Here is a 10,836-nt window from a genome sequence, read left to right as displayed (position 1 = left end):
AATTTCTCAGTTGGAAATATACCTATAACCTATTAAGTATGATTTTTTAAAGTACATAAACTGTCATATCTTCAAGCAAGCTTTAAAATCCAAAACTTCCATTTCAACATCAATTATGCTTGCTTTGATTCAAATACAACTCAAGATCAATGTAAATTTAGTAAACCAAACAAATGTCACTTTCACTGAAGATGTGGTGTGTAAATGTATGGTTAAGTATGGAATTCACATATAAAAGTATTTTCTAACCAGCTTCCTTATATCCAGAACCATTTCCATTTGTGAGATGGGGAATTCCTCCCCATAAAAATGTCATATTATTAGATCCTCTAAATTTCAGAAAGAGAACAATTACCAAAGTCAAAAACATTCAGCCTCTAAAATGGAATGTTAAAATCCAATCACACAAAATCTAGTCACACATTCAAACATGAAAAACAGTCAGACACAAAGAGCCAAGACCAGTTTAAAAGGGGGGGCCAAATTATTATTATTTTAAAATTTGATTACAACCAATTTTGTTGGCATTAAAATTAGAGGCATTTTAAATTTGAATGGATATATACCAAAAACCAGAAATTAAGTTTGGTAAAAATGGGAACAGGAATTTTCCAATAATTAGTTTAGAAGGCAGAAATCAATTTAGAGAAACAAACCCCATGTTTACAATGATTGTGCCACAGATTTAAACTTCAGTAGTGCATTAGTAAACTGTTCACATTTAGATCTTAACCTTGAGATATGACAGCTGTTTCTTGAAAAAAATCTCAGTACTTTGTACAAATCGGTCTTCCATGTGCCTTAGCACACACTTAGAATTTCTCCATTGTATATATACAAAACACCTGCCACGTGGGCAGGGCAAAATACATACTTTCATAACAAAACTATAATGTACCTCTCAAGTATGAACAATATACACATAGTACATGGTATACAGTTATTTACAAAATATAAAATATAATACAAGCTGTTTGTAATTTTTAAAACTCATCTTTTGCACTTGTATGTTGCAACAAGGCAAATTTCCATTTCAGTACCAATTTTCTTTTAAGGAGTCCAGGGATTTGGGAAAAACTGTTTTACATACATACTGAAATCTAAGTTTGAACTTTTAGGAGCGTTTTTAAGTGTACTGCCATCAGCTCCCTGTTTTGGTTGGAATTTTCAACAGTGCTTCCCATCCAGTGACTCGGAGGCTTTGGAAGAACACTAGGAGAAGGTGGATCACTAAACTTTGCCCCAGCATAATTTTCCTTTTGGCTCACTTCAGTTAGAAATGCCGATTTCTTCGAATGCGTATTTTTAATGTTCTCGGTATTTTTAAAAGGCTTTTTTTCCTGCTTTTGAACTCTATCAGGTGAAACAGAATCCTGCCAAAAGTTATTTTCATTTCTTTTTGCAGAGGTGATCTTGGTTAGTGGCAAGTTATATTTGCTTTTCTGTCTGTTTATCTTTGGTTGTTCATACAAGTGTATACCATGAACAAGCTGGCCGTGGGGAAGGACAATTTTCTCCGATTTTCCCATCTTTGATTTTAAAACCTACAAAGACAAGGAACACAAAAATAAATATAGTTTCTGGATAAAGATCAGTTATGAACCTCACCATCACATAATTTATATATAATTTTACATGTTTCCCTAGACTTTAGTTCAATTTCTTGATTAAATACTATTTTTGCTGCACTTATCACTGAATGTCCAAATACGCATACCTCATTGTTTGCCACTAAAAATACAATAACCACTGTTACCAGTATGCAACTTATGAGCCAGTTCTAAAATGCCAAACTAAAAAACCCACAGTAATCTTAACTCCATCTTTCTATAATTGTAAGGAATAGTAATGAGCTGTCTTCAAAACGTGTGCCACAAAAAAATGTTTCCTCTCTACTTTCTGGTTTAATTGCTTCAAGAACTTTGCTTGACTAATTCTAATCACTTTCCTAACTGAAGAAGACCTTATAGGAAATCTACAAGGACGGAAAAGTGTAAGGTAATCCATTAGATGACTGCCCTTCCAACACTTCATGGTAGGTAAACGGGACACACAAAGTCAGAGCTCAAGGTAACATATTCCATGTCAGTAATGTTAACTGGCAACAGCGCTCCCCGGGTTTTTAATGCCCGTTCTAGGAAATAATCTTCACGGCCAGGAAACAAGTATAAAAGCTCCCTTTTAGGTTATCACTATTATTTCAAGAGTCATGGAACTTTAAAACTTGGACAGAACCTGATAAGATAATTTAAGGAAACATGGCGGGCAAATCTACCAATTTTTTCCAAGGGCACAGCTAGATAAGTCGCAAATCTCTAATTCACTCCAACATTCTTTCAACAAACGGCAGTGACTTATTTTCGTTTCGTTAAGAAGTCGCTGAAGTTAAGCCAGTAAAACAAACTTTATTGACAAGATTACTCAAAGTTATTTTAGAGATTTAATCCCATTCAACCTTCAATCCATTTTATCCTAATCCAATTGCACTGCAATGGGGCACTATAAAACAATTGATAACTTCCTTCAAAAGCTTATTCTGGACCCACGTAATAAAACTACCTTCCATTAAGAATGCACAATACAGTACACAGTGCGAACTTAATTTATTGCTTCAAAAAAGCAAGAACTAACGTTGCTCCAGCCAACTTTGCAACTTAAAAAGTACGACTAAGTAGGTCAGACCCGCGGCGGGCAGAGACCCAGTTGGATCGGGCGTCCCACACGGGGCACCTCGCATTTCGGCAAAAATCCAACCAAACAAAATCGAGCTCCCTGTAGCCCCCTCCAGTTCCCACACCAGGGCGTTAGACGTCGTCTACAAGCTGCACCAACTGGACTAGGCGCTACCACCGGAGGGGAAACCGAAAACGGGTCCCAACTCTCCTCCCCGCCACCCCCACCCGCCTCGCCTCCTTCATGAGCGCCGCAGCGCTCGGCACGTAGCGCGCGCTGACGTCAGCCCTCCCGCGGGCCCCCTCCCTCCCCCCACTTCGCCGCGCGCCCGGATCGCCGAAACCCCCTGGAACGCCGCCAGGCTTCTAAATCGGGGCTGTTGCTGGGGCGCAGCCGCCCTTCTCATTGGCTGGTGTCTGGGAACCAATCAGAAGCGCCAGCGCATGCCTCCCCTTCCCCCTTCTAACCCCCCAGCAAGAACCGAGCGGGCGTCACGGAAACTTCCCGAGTAAACAGCCGCCCCTCACCCTGCTCCCGCCCTCCGACCCCCTCAGTGCAGGGACCCAGACCCGAAAGCGCGATCGTGGCTGTGTAAGAGCCAGAACTCCCCAACGGCCCGCGATGTCCCCCTCGCGGCCCTTACCTCTTTTCTGAGTGGGGGTTGCCCAGGCGCCGCGGGCAGCAGAGGCGCAGGGACGGGGCTCGCTCCCTCAGTTCGGGTTGCGGTTGCAGGATCTCGGGCCGCGGCGGCAGCCTGGCCTGGGACCTCCTGCGCTCCGCTCTGGCCCGTCGGCGGGCTCCGGCCGCTCTCCAGACTCGGTCGGTGCTGCTGGTACTGGTGGAAGCGGCTGGGCAGCTGTCCCGCCGGACTAGCCCGCACCTTCCTCTTTCGCCGCTTCTTTGGCGCTGCCCGAGGAGTGCCTCCCGCCGGGGCAAGGCTGCAGTTGGGCAGAGCTGCCGGAGCGCGAGGCTGGGGGGTCAGGCAGGGGCCATCGCCCCCTAGGAAGTGAGGGAGGAAGAGGGTCGGCGGCAGTGCCCGGGGGTCCGGGATCCGGGGTAAAGGCGGCGGAGCCGTGGTCACCATCGGGAGGGCCCCGAAGTAACCGCGGGCGGAAAAGCCAAGCGGCGCAAGGCGGCCACCCAGGACCAGCGGCTCCCGCTGTGGGACGGAGACCACGGTCATAGCGTTGGGAAGTGGCACAGCAGAATAAGGAGGAAGTAAAGCCAGTGATCACAGGGTGGCGGTAACGGCGGCGGCGGCGGATGCTGCTAATAGAGCCAGAGAAGACCGCGGACCATGACTCGGGCGGTGGCGGCGCAGCAACAAATAGCCACAGCCCCAGCTCCCGGTGTTGTTATCGGAAGCTCCGCCCATGTCCGCCCACCTCCCTGTAAACCCCCAATCAGAATGCGACAGGCAGGCCACGCCCGTAGGCACCGCCTCCGCCGCTTCGCAGAAACACACAAACAACCAGCTTGCTGCAGCCTGGCACAAAGAGCGCACACTGCGCAGGCGCTGCCAACGTGCTCTTTCGGGAAGAGTCGGTCCCGCGAACAATGAAGTTGGGTTTCAGCCCCACCTCCCCTTAAACCTCTCTCGGCTTTCCTCAGCGCCCCCGCGCCTTGTCCTGCTAGGCAGTGGTCAGACTTAGGGATCCCAGCAGAATTTGGTTATGGGGGAAGGGAGGACGGTGGGGGAGGGGTAGGCGGGAGGAAGGACGGGGGGGGAGGAATCTGGAAGCATCAAGGCCATGGATGCCTCCTCAGCTGCTGACCTTGGGGAAGTATCCGTTTTATTTCAAGCCCAACGTGCTAGAATTACTATTTTTTTAAAAAAGATTTTAACGTACACCATAAGAATTTCTTAACGTAGCAATCATGAAGAAAATCAGTCTACGTTTACTCGGTTTAGTAACGATGCTTGTCAGCTCTGGTGGTGATCAGAGTAAGAATTAAAGGAGTGACTGAGTGACCCCTTAGTATGTAAAAGTTCTTCCTAAATCCGGAATTTTTACGCCTTCCTACTTGAAGGCCTGTGAGACTTCGGGATCGCAACACTGTGACTGATAACTTGAGACGCAAACTGGCTTGCGTCTCAAAAGGAGAAAGTGAAACAGCTCTGCAACATGCAGTGTGTGGTGTTAGCTGTGTTTTGATAGAAATCTCTCATGATCTCCCCGCACTGTGCTCACCCACAGAAAAGAATTGTGATCATCATTTACCAAGCGTTGATGTTCCAGGAACTGTTCTTTACTTAAGTTATCTCACTTAAATTTCACAACCACCCTTATGAATAGGTACTGTATTTTATCCCCATTTTACAGGAGAGGTTAAAAAGACTAAGGGCACTCTGGGAGGCCCAGGCGGGTGGATCGCTCGAGGTCAGGAGTTCCAGACCAGCCTGTGCAAGAGTGAGACCCCCATCTCTACTAAAAATAGAAAGAAATTATCTGGCCAACTAAAAATATATATAGAAAAAATTAGCCAGGCATGGTGGCACATGCCTGTAGTCCCAGCTACTCGGGAGGCTGAGGCAGTAGGATCACTTAAGCCCAGGGAGTTTGAGGTTGCTGTGAGCTAGGCTGACGCCACGGCACTCACTCTAGCCTGGGCAACAGAGCGAGACTCTGTCTCAAAACAAAACAAAAAAAAACTAAAGAACTTGTCAAAGATCATACAGTAAGTTAACATCAGAACTTGACCTCTGGTCCAGGTCTGGCGAGACCAAAGTTTTAACATCACCCATGCTACCTGCCACACTAGATTGGATGTTTTTAGAAGACCACAGTCTCTGTATCTTCACAACCTCTAACTGATATTTTTTAGCTTTGTAATGATAAGAAATAAGTGCCTAAAATGAAACATATATATTTTATGATTGATAGCACAATTGGACAGATTGAATATACAGAAAAATGCTTCCCAATAACTTTATATAAACATTTAATACTGTATTTTCTCCTGATTGTTGCTAGGTTTTCACATTTGCTGGATTTTACTCATTTTTGTGCCTGCAATATGTAATACATGGTAGGTGCTCATGTTCATAGGATGAATGGCAATCATATACTTCCCTAGCTGTAAAAGATCTTAGAAAGCCTTTGAACTCAAATCCTCAGTCCTGCAAATTGAAGTTGGGTTTAGAAACCAGTCAGGAAAATGGGCAGGCCAGAGTTGCACTAGAGTGGGCAGAGATTGTGGAACCTCTGGAGTGGAGGTAAATTGTTCTTTTGTTTTTGTAGGCATATCTGCTCTTTCAAAGCACTTTCCCATCTGTTATCTCATTTTATTCTTATGCTCCCACACCCATGCCCAGGGACACTTGTTTAAAGGCATTTTGTTTCTGACTCACCCATAATCTTCACTATTCCTGGAATTTGTGATCCAGTGAACAATGTGTAGCTAGTCAATAGCTTGTGTTATTTTAATGTAAATTCTTGGTAAACACTATAGGAACTGCCTCTTCTTTTCCTTGAAAAATCCACTTGTAACTGCTAATAATTGGAGTGTATATTCAGGGCAACTTGAATTTACGCTGTTGGGTCACAATCCTCAAGCTTGGCCCAAGTAAACTCTCTACTTGTATTAATTTTGCTTCATATTCTTCCTTTTAGATCAACACCTCTAAGGTAGATAGAGACTGGTTCTGTTTTACATGTGATATAAAGCAAGCTTCTAAATATAAAGTAACTTGCCCGGTAGTCATACAGTAAGGTAGGGACTAACAAGCTCTTTCTGCCTAGTCCAGTGGTCTTTTCACTGGATCCCAAGATTGGGTGAATGTTGGAGCCATTGTGTGGTACATGATTTATCATTTGGAGGTCTGAAGGGTAGACCTCGTGGTAGACCCTGGATTCTGTACTGTAAGAAAGGTACCCTTACAGCTGTGGCCACCTGAGTGATGGGAGCGAAAATGGTGCCCACCACTAAGAAACAGACTGGGAGCTGAAATACCACCATAGATTTTATAAACCAGACTGAATTTCATTGTACTCTGTGTGTATAGTCTTCATAAACCCTTAGTCTTTAGTAAAGTCCAATTTTAATGTTCATACCTGGCCTTAGCTGTGCTATATCATATACCGGAAGAAGTCAGATGCTCGCCTGAGCCCAAAGCGCCAATCATGGAGGTAGCAAGACATTCCAGGGTAAAGTAAATTTGGGAAGACTCTCAGGGTTCCGGAAGATTTTTGTTCCAGTGCACATCTTGGTTTTGTTTTTTTGAGACAGAGTCTCACTCTGTTGCCTAGGCTAGAGTGCCATGGTGTCAACCTAGCTCACAGCAACCTCAAACTCCTGGGCTCAAGCAATCCTCCTGCCTCAGCCTCCCGAGTAACATGTACAGGCACATGCCACCGATTTTTCTATTTTTAGTACAGACCAGATCTCCCTCTTGCTCAGGGTGGTCTCAACTCCTGAGCTCAAGCAATCCTCCCACCTTGACCTCCCAGAGTGCTAGGATTACAGGTGTGAACCACGCGCCCAGCCCTTAGTTTTATTTTTGTTAAACTAAATTTCTTTAGAGGAGGTTAGAGAAAAAAATAAAAAGATTGAAAAGTTGGCGGGGTGTGGTGGCTTACGCCTTTAATCCTAGCACTCTGGGAGGTCAAGGTGGGAGGATTGCTTGAGCTCAGGCGTTCAAGATCAGCCTGAGCAAAAGTGAGACCCCCATCTCTACCAAGAAGAAACACAAAATATGCACAAATTTGCACAATAATGACAAATCTATAGTGACAAGTTGCTTATAAAATAGTAGGATTACTATAGGTTGTAATTAATGTCTTCATTATCACTATACTTAGGCCTTTCTGGGGTATAAGTACAATTTACCACATGCTTATTTCTTAAACCTTTCACAGTAGGTCTGTGCAGGTTGTACCAAAGTATGTGCGAACACAAGGCTGCCTAGCCGAAGAGACAAGGCAACGAGAAGCTGAAATATAGCTGGAATACAGCTCTTGCTGTGCTCTTGAAACCATCTTCCCAGCAACTGCAGCCACCTGGGTGTTGCTATGGTCTGAATGTTTGTGCCCCCCTAGAATTCATATGTTCAAACCTAATTACCAATGGGATAGTATTAGGAGGAGGAGCCTTTGGGGGGTGATAAGATTGGAGCCTTCATGAATAAGATTAAAGACCAGAGAGAGACCCCCTCCCCCTACTAAGTGAGGACACCACAAGAAGTTGGCAGTCTTCAACCCAAAAGAGGACGCTCACCAGAACCTGACCAGTTGGCACCCAGCCTCCAGAACTGTGAGAAATAAATTCTGTTGTTTATTATGCCCAGTTTATGCTACTTTGTTATAGCAAAATGGACTGAGACAGATATCTTTTTCTTATTGGTATAAAGGTATCAAAAGGACAGTGGCCACCCTGGGGTACAATGATATTATGGATACTTTATTCTACTTCATCCTAGGTATAAAACCAAAAGAAAAAGCATGTCATTTAGACCAACTGAGGTTTAACCACTTGAATCTTAGCTGAGTCACAGTCCTGGCTGTACCTTCCTTACCTGAGCCTTGCTCTCATTTTATACATTGATCAAACTTTTAAAAATCCTTAACCATTCATAGAACGTGTAATCTCTTATAACCTGATGCCTCGCCCTGGAATATGGTGTATTTTAATGTTTCACTTGGCCAGCCTTACAGAACCCAGTTTATCATTATATATTGACCTAGCCTCTTATCATTTTTGTAAACTGATTTTGCCTTGTTAACTTGTTATAATTAATAGGGCCATTGCAAGATTTCATATTTCGTAAGACAGGGATAGAGTCTGTACAGTTAGCTGTCTTGTTCAGAACACTTGGCAAATCGTCATCTTGAAACACACTTTTAAATTCTCTTTGTGCTTGGTCATTGTGTGACTCCAGTGCTGATTAACTGTTAGATCTCTGGTCTGCCTGTTGGTATGTGTGACAAATACTGTGGAGCAGTTCTTTCTTTCTTTTCTTTTTTTTTTTTTTTTTTTGAGACAAAGTCTCACTCTGTTGCCCTGGCTAGAGTGCCGTGGCGTCAGCCTAGCTCACAGCAACCTCAAACTCCTGGGCTTAAGCATCCTCCTGCCTCAGCCTCCCGAGTAGCTGGGACTACAGGCATGCGCCACCATGTCCGGCTAATTTTTTCTATATATATTTTTAGTTGGCCAGATAATTTCTTTCTATTTTTAGTAGAGACGGGGTCTCACTCTTGCTCAGGCTGGTCTGGAACTCCTGACCTTGAGCGGTCCTCCTGCCTTGGCCTCCCAGAGTGCTAGGATTACAGGCGTGAGGCACCGCACCCAGCCCTGGAGCAGTTCTTTCTGTTCTTGGTGTAGTTGGTATTTTTTTTCCCTGGATTACTTGACTGATTCTCAATTCCCTCCATTCATCTCTCCCTACTTTTACAGTTAGAGAAAAGGCACATGTGTGTAGTACAAACTAATATATACTTTAGATTTTTTTAAAAAAGCCCTCCGTACATATAACTCTATATTTATTCAACTTTATAAAGGCTGGGCACAGCCCTCCTAGCACTCTGAGAGGCCAAGCCAGGAGGATCACTTGAGGTCAGGAGTTCAAGACCAGCCTGAGCAAGAGTGAGACCCCATCTCTAAAAAAAGCTTTATAAAAATTAGCATCTATATTATCACATTCACTATCTTTTATAGTCTAACTACCTATTACTAAATTTTTCCTTTGGAAACTCATACAGACTTCAGTAGATTTGCATACAGTTTCCATTATCTGTAATCATTTTCCTTTTTTTCCTCGAACCTTTAGATCTTGGCCAGTGAAAGCCCCTTTAAGATGGTTCTGTTACCTCTTCAGCATTTCTCCCAAATATTTTTGAAAACATTCTTGCTTTATATCCATAACAATATGTTCCAGACTTACCTTAATCTTTCTCTGCCCCAAGATATGGAATGAGCTATCCTGTAAGGAACTAGTTTCTTTAAATGAAGAAAAATATTGGTGGCAAAATCTGGGCATCAGGGATCAGTATCAGGTTGTTCCTCATGAGACTCTGGAGACAGGAAAAACCAGACTGTTTTTCCTACTCTACTCACACATTCGCAACACTCAACACAGAACACTTCTGTGACCAGATGTGTGGGGCTGTCCCTCATGCCCCAAGCATTTCACCAGCAGACACCAGCTGGGTGTCCTATACCTATAATCCAATTTAATTCTGACACTGTCTACCTGGAGTTAGAGTCAGATCCAACAGGTTAAGGGCTCAGTCCCACCCACAAGACTGCCCTCATGTTAGATACCAGTCGCAACTAGTAGAACTAATCGGTTGTCACCTATACTTAAGATATATAGGCTATAAATTGGATTCCCAACCCCCCCATACACACATACTCCCATGGACAGCTCACAGAACTCAGGGATACATATACTTGTATTCATTTGTTAAAAAGAATATCATAAAGGATACAGATGAGCTGCCAGATGGGAAGATGGATAGGTGTGTTGGATAGGGCAAGGGATGTGGGAAGGGGGGCACAGACCTTCCATGCCCACTCTGGGTTCCCCACCCTCCCAGCACGGCACCTGGAAGCTCACCAAATCTCATTATTCAAGGGTTTTGATAGCACTTAATCTCCAGCCCCGCCCCTCTTTCCTAGATGTTACTGAAAGCTCTGAAAGTTGCAACTCCCTAATCCTGTAATCACTTGGTCTCTCTGGTGACTGGCCCCATCCTGAGCCTATCTAAAGGCCTCCACCCTGTTACTTTATTAGCTTAAAGTCAGGTGTGAACAAAAGGGGCTTACTATGAACAAAAAGACACTCCTATCACTTAGGAAATTTCAAGGGTTTCAGGTACTCTGTGAGAGGAATCGAGGACATATTATACAAGTACAGACTGGAATTAGGGTAATATCACTGCTTGGTTTTCTTTTTTCCTTTTTTTTTAACAAAAGTGGAAGACATTTCTTTTTAAAGTCATGAATTGATAGATTTTTAAAATTCTAATTTAATTCTTTTTTTTTTTTTTTTTTTTTTTTTTTGACAGAGTCTTGCTTTGTTGCCCGGGCTAGAGTGAGTGCCGTGGCGTCAGCCTAGCTCACAGCAACCTCAAACTCCTGGGCTCAAGAGATCCTTCTGCCTCAGCCTCCCGAGTAGCTGAGACTACAGACATGTGTCACCATGCCCGGCTAATTTTTTTCTAT

The 10,836-nt window shown here is 43.9% G+C and overlaps 1 protein-coding gene across 1 annotated transcript; it reads right to left on the bottom strand.

Annotated features, from left to right (window-relative positions):
* Nucleotides 1–404: 404 nt before the first annotated feature.
* On the bottom strand, nucleotides 405–3,982 carry PNRC1 (proline rich nuclear receptor coactivator 1). Its single transcript, XM_069487931.1, has 2 exons — nucleotides 3,317–3,982; nucleotides 405–1,544 (listed from the first exon to the last, which is right to left on the bottom strand). Exons 1-2 carry the CDS (start codon nucleotides 3,854–3,856, stop codon nucleotides 1,101–1,103), a joined length of 984 nt encoding a protein of 327 aa, XP_069344032.1. The 5' UTR covers nucleotides 3,857–3,982; the 3' UTR covers nucleotides 405–1,100.
* Between the last annotated feature and the right edge of the window lie 6,854 nt (nucleotides 3,983–10,836).

The sequence above is a fragment of the Eulemur rufifrons genome, chromosome 15, assembly GCF_041146395.1.
Source record: "Eulemur rufifrons isolate Redbay chromosome 15, OSU_ERuf_1, whole genome shotgun sequence".
Taxonomy (NCBI): domain Eukaryota; kingdom Metazoa; phylum Chordata; class Mammalia; order Primates; family Lemuridae; genus Eulemur; species Eulemur rufifrons.
Note: the sequence above shows the minus strand (reverse complement) of the source record. Positions and strands in the feature narration are given on the sequence as shown.

Bases quoted from the DNA above. Each gene is read 5' to 3' on its own strand.
- PNRC1 (XM_069487931.1), bottom strand. From the start codon at position 3,856: ATGACCGTGGTCTCCGTCCCACAGCGGGAGCCGCTGGTCCTGGGTGGC. The intron at 1,545-3,316 runs GTAAGGGCCGCG...TTGTCTTTGTAG, and splicing joins AACCCCCACTCAGAAAAGAG to GTTTTAAAATCAAAGATGGG.